The following is an 18,784-nucleotide window of genomic DNA, read 5'->3' on the forward strand; positions in this document are numbered from 1 at the left end:
AGAATAAGTGAAATAATTTTCATATATATATTATATATTATTTAAATAATGGGAATAATTAATTAAATATATGAATGATTTTTAGTATAGATACAATGGTTAAAATTTTATAAATACGCAACTCCCAAATGCCTGGATAGCTCAGTCGGTAGAGCATCAGACTTTTAATCTGAGGGTCCAGGGTTCGAGTCCCTGTTCGGGCGTATATAACTTTTTGCAATTTTTTATTTTATCTATAATGATACCATATAGTAATACCAATGATACATAAAATGTTTCATCGGTTTATTGAAACACTTCGAAAACGAAAGAATAAATATATATCGCAGTTTAATACAGCAATTGTTTCTGAAATTTTTATGTGGGAATATGAAGTAACTTGCAGGGCAGAAACGAAACACCATATTATATAAAAATTTCCAATTTTATATCTCTTTAACTTTTCATTTTACAGTAAATGACTGTACACAAATAATGTGTACGATAACTTCAGTATTATTTACAGAACACATAGAATAAAAATCATAACAAAAACAGAAAACTCGATACTATCCCAAGTGTTCTGTTTTTTGATAAATTACAATATAAATAGATAAAAGTTCAGTCTATGGAACACAATCTCTTTTAAGATTCACTTATAAAGAGTGTAACGTAAAACTACATGAATGTAATGGAAATGAGAATCACGAATGGCAAGTATGATAATGCATTATCACTTTAGGAAAGAAAAAGTAACTAGGATCCTCCAAACCCTTTTGTCAAAATTTAAATTAAGTCTTAGTCAATAGTACTAATATCATCAAAAATATACCTAACGTTTAAACTACATTTCAAAACTGTTCTTTAACACTACCATCAGGCATTCCAAAGAACACTTTTTCCGCCATTTTTATAAAAAGCCCTGTTTCCACAACTCCAGGCATCATCGAGATATCTATGTTAATTTTATTCCAATTACTTAGATGTTGTGGGAAATGCCAATCGAGAATGAAATTACCATTGTCTGTTATAACTGGACCCTGAAAGAAGATAAATAATGTAATTCGTGTAATACTCATAAACACAGAAAATAATTTATTAGGAAAAATATTTACAGCTTTAGCCAAAGCCATTCTAACTTTTACAAATCCTCCATAATTATCTTCTATTCTTTTTTGAATGACAGTGTATGCCATTGGAACTACTTCGATAGGAATACCTTTCTTATAGTTTTCACCAAGTTTTTGAGAATTTTTCCTAAAATCATTAAGTATTATAAGTAAAAAAATACACACGTACATTAAACATATTTTGTCTGCAAAAATACAACACTTACGTATAATCGGCTATTATAATAAATTGACTAGCACAGGATGCAACAATTTTTTCTTGAAGTAAACAACCTCCTCCACCTTTGATGATATTCATATCAGAGTCAACTTCATCCGCCCCGTCAATTGCACAATCCAACTGTTAATATGCAAACAACAATATAGAAAATATTTTTGTAAATAATATAGATAAAAAATTGTTCATTACTTGAGGATAACTCTCCAAATCACCTAGGCGAAGGTGGTTATTCAATATTAGCTGACGAGCTTGGAACGAAGTTGGAACACAAACAATATTAAGATTTTCTTCCTTTACACGTTCAACTGAAAAATACAGTTTTTTCCATCATTCGCATATATATTCAAGATCACAATATTTAATGATTCAGCATGATAAAATTTCCTAGGGCAAATTAAAATATTCTTGTTACAATCACATTTGAATCAAGTACAATCTTATCTCCTGATGGGGTCAAAGGTGCACTATGACGATTTTATAACAGAATTAACTACATATAGACTGTAGCAATAGTACAGGAAATTTGGTTATGAACGATTATAATTAAATAAAAAATATTGTTCTTACCAATCCTGTGAACAGCATATATTATGGTAGATCCACTACCAATTCCAATAACGCTATTATTCTGAAAAATAAAGGTGCGCAAAATTCAAACGATGAAACACCAGTGAGTTATTTAAATTAGTATTTATTTATTTATTTAATTCAATTTATTTAAAATAGAAATTACCTTCACATATTCATCAACTGCTTTGTAGGCAGCAATTTTCTTAGCACTCTCCAACGGTCCCATTTTTGGCAAGATTCTTGAAAAACTGAAAATATTTGCTAACGAGCGAAGTTATAAACCTTCGTTAAGTACTATGCGTGCATACTGTGTGTTGCTAAATAAATTTTGCATTTCAAAATGGTTCTGCAATACCGTCATAACCGTTAGGTCAACGAATCGCGAAAGTGCGCTTGTACGCAGGTCCGGCGCAAAATTCAAATGATTCCGTTCCAACAATCGAGAATGTAAAAATTATAATTTTTCGTTATATAGAATAAACATAAACGATGCAATTTAATCGAATTTCCATTATATTTAGCATCAGAGGCGAATAACACAAAATACAACCAAACACAATTTACATTTCAATAATTATTATGTATAAGATTTCACTTTAATTCTCTATTATTACTTCAATAGTAATATTCGTCAACACATTCCACTTCAACATGTCACGCACAATATTTCTGTTTTATCATCGTAATTTCTTTCGTTCGTGCTCTCGTTCTTTCTCTCTCTTCTTTCTCACTTTCGTTCATTACGTCCGTACATTTTTATGTGTATCGGTCGATTTCTTTATCTTTTTTTAAAAATCAGGTAAAAATCCACGAACAATCTCTCGCGCTGTAATTTTATTATGTATGTATTCGAGCAGGCTTAGGAAAAGATCGTTTAGCAAAAATTCAAGTACGTTGATACACGATACCTTTAGTAGCAACTTTGTCGAAAATAAGAGAACCAAAGGCTCTAGATTTCTCCGACAAAATAGCTGCTGCTTAACTGCATGTACCGACGAGCAAGGCCGAATTAAGGTAATCTTGTGAAATGCACAACGACTGTGTGATACCTAATACTATACCGATCGCAAAGAGATCAGCCTTGCATGATACAACTAGGACATCTACCACCATTTTGTCCTTCCAAGATTTACACACGAAAGTCTGTTTCTTTTTTCGCAACGAAGAGTGAACATTATTTCGAAGCTTACATACATAAAGCCGCTGAATGCTTATTATGATTTATTTTTTAATTTCTTTAGCTCAGGCAGTGGATCACGGTTAATGCGGCCGTGCCAATAAGTTCATAACTCCAGTAAATTTGCAATAATACTAATTGCAACGCAGGTCAGTGTCTGTGTGTTCGAAGATGTACTTTCTATTTCTTTCTTTCTTCTTCTATTTCGCTTCAGCCTGGCTGTGGGTGTCTATTTCTAAAACGATAAAATCGGCGTCTATTTTTTCTTCAACCGAGAAATTCGTAAAGTGAAAATTACATTGAAGGAAATGAAAAAAGAAAAATAAAGAAAGGAAGAAAAAGTTAAAACGTATTTTTCTCCTTCTGTTCTTCATGTACAGGCACACACATACACGCGTATGTATACATACAGCTTTTTCTCTCGTTCACTCTTACACTGTTTCTGTTTGCCCGACGAACTAGAAAGGACTTTGTGTGGGAGGCTTCACGACATCAACTTTCTGTTTTGATTCTACCCTCCTATCCCGTACACCACCCTCGATCACGTAAAACAAAATAATGCAGAAAGAAAAATCGTTTAGATCTTTAGATGGGCCACAGAAGCCGCTACATCGTGTTTTAACCCACTTTTCTTTCTAGTGTTACATACATATATATGCGCTTTGCTAACTCCTACAAATTTTTTTCTATCGTGCTCTCCTCCGTACACCACTCGCTTCTTCCTTTGGCTAGGATTACAATCAAAACTCGTCAGAGTTTCGTGAAAAATATTTACCGATTAATCTTACGATATCGTAATATGTTTCGAAGAAAATAATACGCTCAAATTTCTTTTACCTATCTTTGGATCAAGACGGGAGTCTTGAACACGACATGATTTGTTTTTTTCTTTTTTAATCAAATTCGCGATGAATTAAAGATTCTATACGCACTTATTGATGACGTTAGTCGTGTTTACGTATAGCAAATGAATTGAACAATAGTATTGAAAGTAGTATTTCAAAGTTACCTTGTAACTAGTTCTGATTCGACTTTATTCAATATTAAAGATTCAATATTATATATATATATTAATATATATATATATATCTTTTTTTTTCCTTTCTACTCATGTCGTATTCTTTTCGCTGACTGATAGTTACCGCGACATTTTTTCAAGGGAACGAAAAGTCTAACGTGAGGAAGGCAACGTTGCGACAGTTCTTGATAGTGCATATTCGTATTATATCACAGTACAAAAATACTGTGGAAAATATAGCATAATAAATATTTTTAATAAAAAAGAAAAGAAAGTTCCTTTCTCACGTTTATTGTTATTTCTTTTTTTTTTTTGTAATTTTTTTTTTGTTTTTTTATCAGATAGCTTCTTAGCGATAAAGTACAGTTTTCTGAGAGTGATTTTTAATTGATTCGCGCGTCGTTAATAATACAGCATTATTAATCTCAACGACACATCCCCTTCATTAAAATTATCATATTAATAATATATATATATATATACACACAGTCAGACTCCTCCTGCGTTATTGGGCCATTATCTACATAGAAGCCCTATTATTATTAGTCGCTAATAATCGATTATAACGATAAGAAACGGTATCGTAATGAGAGCGTAATACGATAAATTATCGAGATTTTTAATTAAATTTAAAACTTTTTTATTTTTCTTCGCTACGATAAGTTGCGTATGTTCGCGTTCCCAATCACTTTTGTCCCCGGTTTACAGCAATTTTTTCTCTATTTTTAGTCGTCTACATAACTTTTTCTTCGATACGTATGCACACGCACGATTGATTACAATTAAAACAATACAGATCTACGCACAAACGCAACTAGTCGCTGTTGTACACATGTGCGTAAGTGTATACACACATTTACGTAAATGTATGTTTGTGTGTATACACACATGTATATATATATATTTATATATAAGCATGTATAATATATATTATTTATTTATATGCATACAGTAGGCAATGATACGTAAAATATAGATAAATATAAATCGAAATTTCAATTCGTTAGAAGGAGAATCTCTTCGTCGAATAGAAAAGGGGAAAATGTCGTACGCGTTTCACAGTTTTTCCATCGTATTTCTTTTTTTTTTCTTTTTTTTTTTGTTGTTGTTTTTTCTTATTGTTGAATTTCAATTCCATCATTCATTTCTGATTTTCATGAAATTCGTTGTAGACATTGGCTACGTTCTAACTGACAAAAGACCTGTTTCAGCGAAGTCTTCTCATCCCCTTTCTTTCTTTTCTTTTTTGTTAATTCGTCGGGCGTAATGGTTTCGATTAAAATTCGAAAATTCACAGAAAATTCCACTTTCCTGACACTCGAGATAACATACGGATGAAGGACGTGATAAAAACAACCGTTTAATCCACCCAAGAATATTTCTTTTTCTGTTCGTTACTTCGTTCACAAGAATAATTTTTTAATCGTGTTATTTTGTTTTTTCTCCTACAAAGGATATCCAGGAGAATCGTCGATATCTTTACAAAGCATCGAAACTTTCTTTCAAAGACGCCCAATCTCAAAACTTTCTACTATATAGACCGAGATCCTCGAATTACCTAAGTTTTTTTTACGTTTTTTCTATATATATATGAATGAAGAAAAGGAGAAGTAATTAATTACGTAGGTGTTAATCATATAAAAGAAAAAAGAAAATAGAAGGAACGTGAGAATTACGACGATACTCCGAGGCACCTTTTCGTCCTTATGAATAAATGTATATTATATATATATATATATAAATAAATAAATATATATATATTTATATGTATATATATATTTTTATATTTATATATAATGTAAAAAGCTGTTTGTTAAGATTATGCTGAAATTTCAAAATGAACCATGACAAAAATCCTAACAATAAAAATATAACGATATTGATACAGCGTTCGACTGTTGGAAAAGGCGTTACACTGTCCCTCGAAATCTTTCTTCTGACAAGGAAATGTATAGAAATTATTTTTCCTGCTGTCGTCGTATAGTACATAATGACAATAAATGTAATAAAATAATATTAATAGTAAAATAGAAGTGTAAAAATCCAAAAATTTTATAGTCCCGAAGTGACGTGGAAACAAGGGGAACATAAGTTCGCAAGTATCAAGAATAGAAGAAAAAAAAAAAAACACCCAGTTGTAATTTTCGACTTTATACGAAGTTATTTTAGTACATAGCAAATCATGTTATTTATTTCTTCCTTTCCTTCCTTTTAATTAATGTAATTGGTTTTTGTATTAAACGTGCTTGTTGGAGTCTTGCTTCGTTCTGAGATTATACGCTTATGAATTCGTGTAAAATTTGAAAAATAACTAGCTTATCAGTCATCGAGATGTGCACATTAATATATATCAAGTTCATTATTTCTCTCTTAATATCTGCATCTTATAGTTTTTTTTTCTTTTCTTTTCTCTTTTTTTTTTTTTTTTTTTTTTTAGGGGGGGATATGCACATATTTATTTAGTTTAGATAAGTATACAGCATCACGTTTGTATGAAGTATATCACGTGTAAAGGATTCTTTTGATTAACCACGCATTCCACAAAAGGCTAAACTTTTTCCCTTTCAGGCATTTCGCGTTAAGGCAATTAGTAGACTTTTCATTTTCTTTCTTTACATCGTTGCTTCGCTATTTTATATATCTTGTTTCCAATTCACACATCACAGTGGAATACGAGAAATTATTAGAAGTGTTGGAGAAATAGGTGCATAAAGCAAATAGTGCGTTTAAAAGAAGATATTAAATTATTATCGAAATTATTACTGAAAGATCGAGGAAAATAAAAAAGAACGAAATGTATGATTTTTCAACACCTTTGGTTATTTTGTAACGTTATAAGTAATCCGATGTCGAATTTACCAACGAGAATGCCAGAACACGCGAGAGCATAAGACAAAAAAAAAAATGAAATCACGCGCTACATATTTTGTATAACTTTTTACAAGTTTATATGTATATATGTATATGTATAATTTTACTTCATTTTCATCCACATCTTGCAGATACACCCACAAATCAATTAACATAGAATCTGAATGTAATACAAGGGGAAATTAATTACAATATGCGATATACATAAAGTGATTAACAAGAAAGTCTAGGCAAAAATCAAAGAAAATTGAGTAGGAGTTAAAGACAATTGAAAAATAATTATTGCTCGTTCGTACGAGCGCCTTCATATTCTACTCTCAGTAGAACCTTCACAAGTTTCGAATGCATTTGCGTGGGTCATACGCACGTACTTGTTTCCGACGCTTTTAGCATAAAATAAACATTAATTATATCAATTAATTAATTAAGCTTCAATTCAACTAATTCAAAGAAATGGAACACAGAAATTCCCGGTTTTACTTTGACATATCGCGTATAATTTTTACATATATCAAATCAGTAAAGCCTCTGTTATTGAGAAAAAAAACGAACACACATACAAATATTATTTCATTTCACATTGTAAAATGGAGCGATTATAGATTCATAAACGAATGATTAAAAGAAAAGAAAAGGGACCACGTGATATTTTTAAAACGTAGTACTAGCGCGATATACGCAAAAATTCAAAACAACAACAAAAATAAACTTTCCAATAAATACTTTAAATAAATACGATTAATTTTGAAAGAGAAAATGATTCAGATTTCTGTTTGTTTGGCATGTAAGACCCAACTTAATCCCTCCATTTTAAAGTACTAATTCCTGAGTGATACATAACATTAAGGGATGGCCCGCCAACTTAATATTTAGAATCACTGATTCTGGATTATCTTTCTGAAATGATTCAAACATCGTATAGTTGACTATTTAAAACTTATGTTCATCTAACAAAACGTTAATGCACATGCGCTTTGACGATTTCGTAAAGCATGTAGATTAAAAATCGTTAGTTACTCGCTTTAAAATATTTGTCCGATGATTAAGATTTTTCAAATACAAACGGACCAACCCAAGCAGATTTATAAGCTTTTTCCCGTAAAACATATTTGTATTTCAATGATACACATGACATTAAACTAATTTTAAAAAATATGTATACATATATATATCAAACATACGATGACCAAAAAAATTTAACCAGTTTAAATTAAGCACAGCTAAACTGGTGCGTATGACGGGCAGTGCGTCTTGTGAATTGTTAGAGTTTCTACATTCCCAAGATTTTATGTGTTAAATAAAACTGAGTATTTTATCAATCTAACTCTGTTCTAACAAACCCATACAGCCACCAAACATGAAACGCTAAAAGATATAATTATATTGTTATTATTTTTACCTGCCCGTCTCTATCCTCGATCAAGTTATTGTAAATGGATATAATAATATCGATGTAGAACGTGGCAAGACTCGCTGAGGAGTGTGTACGAGGAGTGTATATGACTGCAAGAAGTGAGTTATTTACATTATTTGCATGTGTCGGCGAATCAGCCCTTGCCCTTGTTCCATGTCACGTAACGACAAAAGATGGCGAGATTAGAGTTTTGAAAAGTGATAAGATAGGGAGGGTGAGGAGGAGGGCATTTGAATAATTATTAATATATAATATTATAATAATAACAATAATGATGAGGTGTTCTAAACAGTGCTAGGACTAGTGCTAGAGGGTCCTGTGAGGAATCAGGGTGGGTGGGTACGGGGTAAGGAAGGGTTAGTGTGGGGGCGGAGGTTCCGTAGATTGGTTTCTGCCATCTACAGCCCTAACTGGCTTCCTACGTGAAGGACCTGTTACGCCAACTGGACCGACCCCACCTCTAAGGTACGCTGGTGCTGGGGTTACTATCGGTTCTCTGATAGTTCTACTATATGGTAGCGACAGTGATTCCTGCAATACCTGTATAACGAAGTTACAAATACTAAATTATTTTTGTCACGATTCTTTAACGTAAAGTTTAAATTTTCGAAATTGCGAACTTAAATCTTCGTATATACTTACCAATGACTCAGGCAATACACTGTGCATCAGTGTTTGAACCATAGGTGAATTTTGTATCGCGAGGTTATTAGAATTTGGTGGCAATCCTTGATTCTGAAGACCTGTCCCCACACTCCCAGCGGTAGTAGTTTGAACGGTATGTGATTGTTGCATAGACGTTTGCGTTACATGTTTACTCATTGTTTGATCCCTTTTCGCTTCTTGAGTTACGTTTAATTTCTTCGTAGAAACTGAGGAAGAGTTAGCATTTGGTGTTTCGGGACTGCTTGTAGCAGTAGTTGCACTTGATACTGGTGTTTGCGCTACAGATTGTTCCTGTGTTAACTCCGGCAATGTTTGAGAAAGCGTTCCAAGAATAAGTTCGCACGTAAAGAGACTTCTATTTGCACTTTCACGTTCAATATTTTGCAACTGTGAGTCGGAGAGAGAACTGGTAATACATCTATAAACGGAGAAAAGCACACATGTAATATTAATTAAAATAAATATAGCAATTAAGAACATCTATGTATAAACATAAGGTTACTGGTCCTTTGGAAACTAAAAAAAAGGCATATGTCCGTTTCATGGAATCATCTTAAAATATAACTTTTGGCATCCTACGCACTGATCATGACATGCAGTTTTGCATGTTTCAGACAAAAGACTGCATGCATGCACGTGTATGTCGAAAATATATTTATAAAAATACTCAAATACTAGCGCATAAAAATTAATATTTTGACCATATTTTAGATACTTTTAGATGTGTATATTCCGATATTTACGCATAACACATACTTTGGCAATAAAAACATATAGTTCTGTGAACTAGTAGATGATACGCCGGACGGGTTCGCCACATTAGTTGTATTATTGTTACTAGTCGTACTATTTGCTACCACGCTAGTCATAGTAGTAGAATGACCACTTCCACTAATAATTCCTCCACAACTTGCAGAGCCAAGGACCTGAGTCTGCCTCCTAGGTAATCGCTCCAATTGTTGTCTAGCAGCCTGAAAAGATGTTTCTATTGTATCGTGTATTTTTAATTCGATAACTTATATATTCGTATTTTAGGAATTCAGCTCTTGATTAATTTATTTTTACTACAACTTAATATTTTTACTAAAAACCTTTTTGTTATTAAATCATACATACTCTAACTTGTTGTCGTTCCAACTGTAGCTGCATTTGCAATTGTTGTAATTGCGATGGTGCTGACGAACTTTGACCAGTTCCTCCACCACTTCTACGAACACCGGATAATTGAGAAAGTAATTCTGTAATTGGATCTATACCTTCTCGACTACTCGGACTCAATCCTCCGGACGAACTGAAATGCATATTGGACCTGAAGGTCCAATGACACGCCAATGAACATTATCTAAGATGAGATGATGATAAACTGAAGCTGAAATCCGGCTTAGCGTTCTTTTTAGGCATTTCAAAAAGAGAATGCATCTTTTATCTTACAATATACTATCATGATTATTGAACTATGTTTCGCTAAAAAGATGATGGTAATGACTGATAAATTATAATGTTAATGTTATAGGACAAGCAAAAAATGATACTTAACAAAATACATGCAGTCAAACATCGTAGAATTTGTACACTACTGTAATTCATAATCAGTGTCGATAGAATTTTTTTAAAATAGATTAATAAACTAGCACTCAAACACATTTGATATTTAGTTTTAGTGGAAGATAATTGTTTCCACGTTTTCTTGAATATAATACTTACAATATTTATAACAAATATTATAACACTTTTTCATAATCATTTAATATAGCGCGTATATCAAATATACATACCTGCGAGGCCGTGGTCCACCAACAACTCTAGATGAATGTGTTATCCGTCTACCGGTATATCTACTTGAAGCTGGTTCATCTAGAAAAGAGATCAAGTCTCTTGGTCCACTACGATGCTCCAAACTTAAATGACCACCGAAATCATCAGTCACGTTATTAGGATCTCCCCCTGGGACAGATGCACATACTGGGCAAACCTATAATAAAATTGGAAACCTAGAAATCTCTCTCTAATAGAAAAGGTAATGTATGATAGACACATATATATATATATATTATAGTATACATACAACTTCAAAAGAAGTGTCTGAGTGATCTGCAGCAACATGTTCTTGCAGTGTAGCCTCAGTGAAACCCATTCTTGTACAGTAAGGACAAGTTAATGATTGAGGCTGTTCTACACTTACTGCCTCTCCGCCATAATATAATTCTACAAAATAATAAATTAAAATTGGTTTGTATGATTAGGCTGGCTATACTTAAAAGACAATTATTATATACATAGAATTTAATAATTAACTTACCAAACTCAGATCTAGTAAGTATACACTGCATAGGATGATCACTATGGTGACGCGTAGTACTGGCACCTCCTTCGTAACAGTTGGCACACAAATCATAATCGTAGCATATGAGGCACTTGTACCTGCGACCCCGGAAGTTCCCCTTTAAGCAGGCGTCACAACTTACCCCTAAAATAAATAATTACTATATATTTGTATATATAGGGATTAGAATTTTATAGTAATAAAATCAAATTAGATTGACTATTAGTATTAGATACATAGCATATAAGTAAAGGATGATATTACATGTATGTAAGTTAAATACATTTACATAAAGAACTTTAATAAAAAGCACTATTGTCTCTACAAAAGATATTTATATATCTTTCATACCGACATATACATACAATAACCTTGAACTAGATCTATTAAAGATAGATTATTTAAGTCTGTTTCAAATGTATATAGTTTTTGACATAAAAAATTCAGCCGTGTATTCTTATTATAGCAGACAACTACAGCTTAATAATTTATTGAATACAACAATAAAGTAACTTCAGCATAACTGTAAATAAGTAAAATAACAAAATAATATTGAGGCAATGTGCATTATATACAGACACTACACATGTAATTTTCTTATAATTAAATGCATTTAAAAATTTAGTTTCTTATTTAATAAAACAATCTTTATAGCTATAATAACAAATACACAATGAGTTTTTAATTTCATGCGTTTTCCTATATACCTCATAATGCTACATTTTTACAAGTTATACACATATATGCATATACATATTTTAAAAAGTACGATAAGTTAAGTATGATGTCACTTTTATTGTAATAGTATCATAAAAGTTAAGAGCTACATATATGTGTATTAATAGTCAGCAATAACATTTTTGAACTTCAATACAATATTTCTAATTTCAATTATGTAACATGCGTAGATGTTAAATAAATAAGAAAGAATATATGTACTAACTTTATTTATGCAAACAACAACTACTCTTTACTTTGCTAATCTCATTATGACACATTAACTTAAAAATCCAATATAATTGCATTTCTGTGATGTTAATATTATACCATTGGAATATAATAAACAACGCATTATTTAGAAAATACAAACTTGAAAGTTGAAAAAAGTGAGGAAAAAGACTAATTCAAAGATATAGGATAAGAAAAATATGTTTCAATATGTTTTAGAGATTTAACATTGTAAGAAAGAGAAAGGAATTGTACAAGAAAAGCAATATCAAAGAAACCATTTGGCAGAGCTCATCTTGACAATGGGTCGATAAATTTCCCCGTGAATTTTATTCATTTTATATAATTAAAATAAGAAAAAATGATGACATGGCAAAAAAGTTGAGCACAATCATCAAAGAGCATTATAAACCCAAAGAAATTGGAGTAAATTTTTTATAAGTGCTGCCATCTGGCCTCTGACATTAGACCCTTTGGTACAGAGCTTACAAGAAATGTCTTAGGAAAAATCTCATACATTCTCGATTTCGTAACCTCGACGATGAGTCTACACAAACTTTTTATGCATATTCCCGAATACCCCATGATCAAAAAATTTTGTCATCAATATAAAACAAATTTAGCATGTGAAGTAAAGGCTGACTTGCTAGTCAGAAACAGCGCACACGTACGTACCGTCATGTCGATTCATTTTCCGTTTAAAATCTCATATACGCCGATAGCGCGAAGTCTCGCGATCGAACGGTTTACGAAATACGATTACTGCTCGCCACTGCGTTAGCTCTTCACGTCCCTCAATGCAGCAGATACAATGAGGAAAACATTAATCGTCAAACAAAAAATTTTTCGTTAGAATTTCCAGCGTAAAACCTAACCCAACTAGGCTACCGTGACGTCACACTAGACCTACGCTCCCGGAGAATGTTGCGGGCAGGGTCTCTGTCATTGCGGCGTTGCCACATTTTCAATAAACATACGTGGGAAATTCAAATATCACAAATCTGATCACTTCATTTTGTACAAACTAAATCGATTTCATTTAATTATTCCCGCAAAAAACATTCTGGAAAACATGACATAATATTAACAAGGCATATATACAATAAAAAAATTGATTAAACATACTGCATTTCAAGGTTCTTTCATTAACAACAGAATGTTATTAATGTCAGGTAGATCATATATAAATGATCTATATGACGCTATATTGAATTATTAGGTGTTTTAATTCATTAAATACTAATCGTTATGTAGAAATTAAAGATTTATACGCATATTCTATTTAAAGTCACTCGAAATACTTTCATCGAAACAATATCAACTACTCAGTTGACAATCTGTCTTTATAGTTTGTGCCAAAAATCTGGCAATCTAGCACTCCTTTCACGAACTTTTCCGAAAGATCTTCGTATAACTTCGTACTCTTCCGTATATAATCGCGAATCCCGAAACATATTTCACGAAGAAGTTGTTTCTTTTATTGAACAATGGAGGCAATAATCGGACGGGTTTTTATATATGGTGGCAAAGGTGCTTTAGGTTCTACTTGTGTTTCAAAATTCAAGTCGAAAAAGTGGGTGAGTAATAATAGTAACAATAAATGTCAACAATATATAATACAAATGTAGATGTTGATTTTGTTATCAATGGGACTGACTTATTTTTCCACAAAAGTTACAACTTTTTATTGTTGTTTCCAAGAATAATACATATGTAAATGTTATTAATTAGTTTCATTTTAAAAAAAACAAATTATCGGTCAATTATACATCGATAATTTATTCGATCTGGACGTTGATTAAAAATTAATCCTAAACAACTGTTAGGCAGAAATTTCTGAACAATGAAATCATTTATATTTAAAAATAATCAATTTAAAAAGTAATAATCGAGAATTATTTCATGTACGTCTCTCTAGAAATTTAATACAAAATTTATAGAATTTTTTTTTTTATACATAATGAATTTCATAGAATTTGTGACCGGTGTACATATTCAAACGGCGAAGTACTTATTCGCGCACTGTTTTGAATGCTACGAAGTATAGTATTCTATTTATGTATCTATAATAATTATTATCTACGTGTATATATGCGTATAAATATATTTTTTATAACCTTCTTAAATATATATAAATATATTTTTAAGTGTAATTAAATATGAATCATTTACTAATTTTAGTCTAAGTTTAGTTTCAGTTTTAGTTTCAGTATTCTGAGCTAAAACAACCAAATTCCTTCTACGAGGCCGTTAGGTCGAAAAATAAAATAAAATAAATAACATGATTCATTTACATTACTAAATGCAAACATATAAAATAAATTTTTTATAAATTTAATAAGGTATTTTCCCTATAAAGATATGATTTCAACAAAAAGGATGTAGATTTACGGATATAATTCTATTTAGCAATCTCAAGTATAGAGGAAAAATACATCAAGGCCATAGTTAATGAATCAGAACCTTTCACATAATACATATACCTCTATAATATCTTTGTTAAATAAGCTTAAGAAACTTGCAACTATATCAATTTTATGATACTAAAATATTTGTTATTTTACACATTACATATATAGTTTATAACAAATTACTAAACAAATTATTATATTTAAAGAAGTAATATATTTTTATAAAACTACATTGACTTCATAATCATAGTGGGTTGGCTGTATTGATATGAAGGCAAATAACGAAGCTGATGCAAATGTGATTGTAAAACCAAACAGCACTTGGCAAGAGCAGGTAATTTTTTAAGTTGTTATATTCAACTAAATAAGAATATGTATATATGTATATATATATATATATGTTTTATAAACAAATGTATACATATGTTTATATATATAATATATATAATAATATTAAATATATATAATATAATATATATATATATCTTTTTATAAAACTAATCATTTTTATCTGTTTATTAGGAAGTTGATATTATGCAACAAATTGGAAATATTTTAAATGGGAATAAACTAGATGCAATTATTTGTGTGGCTGGTGGATGGGCTGGTGGAAATGCAGCCAATAAAGATTTTATTAAAAACAGTGAACTTATGTGGAATCAGAGTGTGTGCAGTTCAAGTATTGCTGCTAGTATTGCTGCCCATCACTTGAAAGAAGGAGGATTTTTATCATTAACTGGTGCTAAAGCAGCTTTAGCAGAAACACCAGGAATGATTGGATACGGAATGGCTAAAGCTGCTGTTCATCAACTTACTAAATCTTTAGCAGCTAAAGATAGTGGTCTTCCAAAGAATTCTTTGGTTGCTTCTATCTTGCCTGTTACTTTAGATACACCTATGAATAGAAAATGGATGCCAAATGCTGATACAACTAAATGGACTCCACTTGAATTTGTTGCAGAGTAAATAAAATCTTTTTTCTTCCCTTATTTCATTTTTTTATATTTGATTTCTTACTAATAACATCTTATTTTATAGCCTCTTCTGGAAATGGTCACAAAATCAAGAACGTCCAGCTAATGGAAGTCTCCTACAATTGATTACCAATGATAATAAAACAGAATTAATTACAGCTTAAGAGGAAAAGAGTTATATTTTGAACCGAAAGTATTTATGGTGCTCCCATGACAATATATATACATATGTATACCTATTATAAATACTTTATATCAAAGGGTGTCCCCAATCAGTTAATGTTGTTCCACCTTAATGCATTTAAAAAAGGAATATGAAGATATATTTGTATATATGTAAAAATATTTTTCTCTGTACCTTTAAACACAAGAGCTATAGGTTCATATAGCAACATAAATTCATTCCATTTAAATAATATTAGAACAATAAAATTATGTAATTAAGTGAAATTATTTGCAAACACATTGTAACATATTTTATAACGTTTCTAATATTTATTTTTATATAAATGTTATATATTTTATATTCTGAAATATTATAATTGTGTTATGCTTTAGCAGTTTATCTCTTAAACTAAAAGTAAATATGAAAGTATAAACAAAAGTACTGCTTTTATTAACAATCTCTGAAATTACAAAGTGGAAAAAATAAAATACGGTATACAGCATAATTTTAGTTTTTATTAGAATATTATGTGTACTGTGCATAATTGAGCTTCTAATGTTCAAGATTGTAACATATATGCCTAATAAATTATATACGCAAAAAGTTAGAACAATTATTTTATAAAATGCTTTATTAAATGTTATCGATTTCGATTATATATAGTGACATCGATGATATCGATTAAATATAATTTAATATTCGTTAATTCTTTTTATAAGAGTAGCTATATATTTTGAAAAATGTTACTTCAATCGCCCGGATAGCTCAGTCGGTAGAGCATCAGACTTTTAATCTGAGGGTCCAGGGTTCGAGTCCCTGTTCGGGCGAATATTTTTTTCTATTTAGGAACAATTCGATATCTAATTTTGCATGTACTAATGAATATTAGAAAATTCTAAATATTCCATGGAAGATATAATAAAACTTCATTTATCCGTCACGGTCGGAGGACAAGACGTATCAGATATTAGCACTCTATTACTTCTTCTCTCTGCCGTTTCTAATCATTCATATAGTCGGAATTAATTTTTATATAACTGGATTTTACTAAACTGAAATTTGTAAATACTAGGACAAAAACTTCTATTCTTATAAGCGATGCGTCACGCGGCCTGGAATTGAATTATAAGAGTTTAGAAACATTCGGTATTAAAATCGGAAATTGGACATTGCGATGACATTAGTTCGGATAAACGGAGTTCGAGTAAATGGGGTTCTACTGGATAAAATAACAATTTAGTATATTATAAATCATTTTATTTAATATACACAATAAGAAGTTTATATCTATTATAAACCTGAACAGAAATTGACATAATGGACATTTTTTAAAGGGTAATTTAATATTAACTTAACAGAAATATTTATGTATACTACTATAAGTGATATTTTTTATTTTGTTGGTGTGAACAACTCATTCAGCATTTTCATTTCAGCTGAAACAGAAAAATGGAAATTACAGATCAATATTATGTCATTAAAAGAACCTATAGCCTGCCCATAGTCAAATTTATCATTTTTTACCATCAGCAAGCTTCTTTTTCTCTGCTGCTAATTTTGCATCCCTCATGGGTTTTTCCTTAAGTTCTTGTTCACGGAGGGCATTTTCCTTTTTACTGAGTCTTCTTTGATGGTAAGCACCGTAAACTATCCCACTTAACAGAAGAGTCCATCGGGAAAACTATACAAAATCAATCAAAGTTTTACAAAGTATTTTTAAATTTATGTTTAAGTGCATGTACATAAATATATATACTATTAATGCTTTAAAAAGAGAAAGAAATATCTAATTTATATTATTATTTAATTCATGCAAAATATATTACTTGACTAACGCTTATTATATCTATTAAGAAGGTTAGAAAATGAAATACAAATGAAGTGCTAATTTATCTTTAAATTTCATTCTAATGTAGAATAAATGATATATATAACTCTTTCTATATGTCTGTAAAACTTAAGAAAAAAAAGAAAGCATTACTTGAAGTTACACAAAAATTATATAATATAATCAATTTTAAAGCATTTGTTCCGAAGCATATTCATTTTTATAACAATAAGAAATCTTAATAAGGCATTTGTTAAATAAACAATAATTTGCAACACAATAGTTGAATGTAGATTGTTTCAAAAAATTCATTGTAGCAAATTGTACTCACTTTAATTAAAGGGGACACCTGCAATGGCCGGGGTGCTGCTTCGACAGACGACATTTTGTCACTGGCTTGCTAATGCTATGAAACTCTAGATAACATCAATATTTGAGCGGACGTTTAAAACATTCCTGAATATTTTTGAATATGAACATGAGAGTTACCGTTGTTCTGAAGAATAATATAATATTACAAATATAATATAGATTTGAGAAAGCTTTGCTCTACGTATCTTTTTATCTTTCACATGCTTTGGATTAGAAATTAAATGATACAAATGTAGCAATTTGATGAAGATTAAACTAGAATATACTTATCGTCGCAACTTGAGAATTTGATCATAATGAAGTTTAGCCTTAAATTAATCATTACATTATATTATTATATTATACTTTATATATTTATTAATAGTCTCAAATTTTATTTTATTTTGCTATGTACTATAATTTGCTATTTCGCCATTTTTAATTTTATATGTATTATAATTTCTCACGTTCTCTGTTTTTCTTCGTTTCTTTTTAAACAATTGATAGGAATAACCGAGGGAATCTTTATAGCAACAAATAACCAAAACAATTCATGGAACAAAAAAAAAATGAAAATTTACATTTGAATTGATAAACTAGCATTGAAAAGAACGCGCTCTAATATTTCTTATCGTTATAAAGAGCTATAGAAACATGATAGAAACTAAAAACTTTAATCTAGATTCATCTCGTATTTGATTGGTTGAAACAACTTTTTTCACTCGTCTTCTATTGGCC

General features: G+C 30.5%; 4 protein-coding genes, 1 long non-coding RNA gene and 2 other non-coding genes across 9 annotated transcripts; 4 read left to right on the forward strand and 3 right to left on the reverse strand.

The window, feature by feature from the left end:
• The first annotated feature begins 130 nt into the window (after positions 1–130).
• Trnak-uuu (transfer RNA lysine (anticodon UUU)) lies at positions 131–203 on the forward strand. Its single transcript has one exon. It is a non-coding gene; the product is annotated as a tRNA-Lys (tRNA).
• A 202-nt stretch (positions 204–405) lies between these two features.
• Positions 406–2,350, reverse strand: Rpi (Ribose-5-phosphate isomerase). The gene is made up of 6 exons (XM_072010102.1): positions 2,063–2,350; positions 1,897–1,957; positions 1,519–1,634; positions 1,316–1,449; positions 1,095–1,236; positions 406–1,019 (listed from the first exon to the last, which is right to left on the reverse strand). The coding sequence occupies exons 1-6, from the start codon at positions 2,123–2,125 to the stop codon at positions 831–833; spliced, it is 705 nt and encodes a 234-aa protein (XP_071866203.1). The 5' UTR covers positions 2,126–2,350; the 3' UTR covers positions 406–830.
• On the forward strand, positions 1,889–10,952 carry LOC139990677 (uncharacterized). Of its 2 annotated transcripts, none has more exons than XR_011800617.1 (2): positions 1,889–1,999; positions 10,799–10,952. It is a non-coding gene; the product is annotated as an uncharacterized lncRNA (long non-coding RNA). The 2 variants fall into 2 exon arrangements; XR_011800618.1 differs by lacking the exon at positions 1,889–1,999 and adding an exon at positions 10,351–10,523.
• Positions 4,469–13,260, reverse strand: LOC139990658 (E3 ubiquitin-protein ligase KCMF1). Of its 2 annotated transcripts, none has more exons than XM_072010077.1 (8): positions 12,992–13,260; positions 11,345–11,512; positions 11,111–11,250; positions 10,821–11,017; positions 10,162–10,336; positions 9,802–10,016; positions 9,022–9,463; positions 4,469–8,919 (listed from the first exon to the last, which is right to left on the reverse strand). In XM_072010077.1, the coding sequence occupies exons 1-8, from the start codon at positions 13,005–13,007 to the stop codon at positions 8,737–8,739; spliced, it is 1,536 nt and encodes a 511-aa protein (XP_071866178.1). In that variant the 5' UTR covers positions 13,008–13,260; the 3' UTR covers positions 4,469–8,736. The 2 variants fall into 2 exon arrangements, with proteins under 2 accessions (XP_071866178.1, XP_071866177.1); XM_072010076.1 differs by having other exon boundaries at positions 10,162–10,354; positions 12,992–13,256.
• A 471-nt stretch (positions 13,261–13,731) lies between these two features.
• Dhpr (dihydropteridine reductase) lies at positions 13,732–15,947 on the forward strand. Its single transcript, XM_072010098.1, has 4 exons — positions 13,732–13,893; positions 14,978–15,061; positions 15,250–15,689; positions 15,766–15,947. The coding sequence occupies exons 1-4, from the start codon at positions 13,804–13,806 to the stop codon at positions 15,863–15,865; spliced, it is 714 nt and encodes a 237-aa protein (XP_071866199.1). The 5' UTR covers positions 13,732–13,803; the 3' UTR covers positions 15,866–15,947.
• Positions 15,948–16,621: 674 nt separating this feature from the next.
• On the forward strand, positions 16,622–16,694 carry Trnak-uuu (transfer RNA lysine (anticodon UUU)). The gene has a single exon. It is a non-coding gene; the product is annotated as a tRNA-Lys (tRNA).
• A 408-nt stretch (positions 16,695–17,102) lies between these two features.
• Positions 17,103–18,130, reverse strand: Atpsyne (ATP synthase, subunit E). The gene is made up of 3 exons (XM_072010326.1): positions 18,027–18,130; positions 17,392–17,548; positions 17,103–17,303 (listed from the first exon to the last, which is right to left on the reverse strand). Exons 1-3 carry the CDS (start codon positions 18,078–18,080, stop codon positions 17,260–17,262), a joined length of 255 nt encoding a protein of 84 aa, XP_071866427.1. The 5' UTR covers positions 18,081–18,130; the 3' UTR covers positions 17,103–17,259.
• Between the last annotated feature and the right edge of the window lie 654 nt (positions 18,131–18,784).

This window comes from Bombus fervidus, chromosome 9 (assembly GCF_041682495.2).
Source record: "Bombus fervidus isolate BK054 chromosome 9, iyBomFerv1, whole genome shotgun sequence".
NCBI lineage: Eukaryota > Metazoa > Arthropoda > Insecta > Hymenoptera > Apidae > Bombus > Bombus fervidus.

What these genes read in the sequence shown, in the direction of transcription:
- Rpi (XM_072010102.1), bottom strand. Translation starts at nt 2,125, where the DNA reads ATGGGACCGTTGGAGAGTGCTAAGAAAATTGCTGCCTACAAAGCAGTT. An exon ending in ATATGCTGTTCACAGGATTG is followed by an intron (nt 1,635 to 1,896) that starts GTAAGAACAATA and finishes TGTATTTTTCAG; the next exon opens with TTGAACGTGTAAAGGAAGAA. An exon ending in ATTTGGAGAGTTATCCTCAA is followed by an intron (nt 1,450 to 1,518) that starts GTAATGAACAAT and finishes GCATATTAACAG; the next exon opens with TTGGATTGTGCAATTGACGG.
- LOC139990658 (XM_072010076.1), bottom strand. An exon ending in ACTTACTAGATCTGAGTTTG is followed by an intron (nt 11,251 to 11,344) that starts GTAAGTTAATTA and finishes ATTATTTTGTAG; the next exon opens with AATTATATTATGGCGGAGAG. An exon ending in GTGTATTGCCTGAGTCATTG is followed by an intron (nt 8,920 to 9,021) that starts GTAAGTATATAC and finishes TTCGTTATACAG; the next exon opens with GTATTGCAGGAATCACTGTC.
- Dhpr (XM_072010098.1), top strand. Translation starts at nt 13,804, where the DNA reads ATGGAGGCAATAATCGGACGGGTTTTTATATATGGTGGCAAAGGTGCT. An exon ending in AATTCAAGTCGAAAAAGTGG is followed by an intron (nt 13,894 to 14,977) that starts GTGAGTAATAAT and finishes TCATAATCATAG; the next exon opens with TGGGTTGGCTGTATTGATAT. An exon ending in CCACTTGAATTTGTTGCAGA is followed by an intron (nt 15,690 to 15,765) that starts GTAAATAAAATC and finishes CTTATTTTATAG; the next exon opens with CCTCTTCTGGAAATGGTCAC.
- Atpsyne (XM_072010326.1), bottom strand. Translation starts at nt 18,080, where the DNA reads ATGTCGTCTGTCGAAGCAGCACCCCGGCCATTGCAGGTGTCCCCTTTA. An exon ending in AGGTGTCCCCTTTAATTAAA is followed by an intron (nt 17,549 to 18,026) that starts GTGAGTACAATT and finishes GATTTTGTATAG; the next exon opens with TTTTCCCGATGGACTCTTCT. An exon ending in GAAAAAGAAGCTTGCTGATG is followed by an intron (nt 17,304 to 17,391) that starts GTAAAAAATGAT and finishes TTTCTGTTTCAG; the next exon opens with CTGAAATGAAAATGCTGAAT.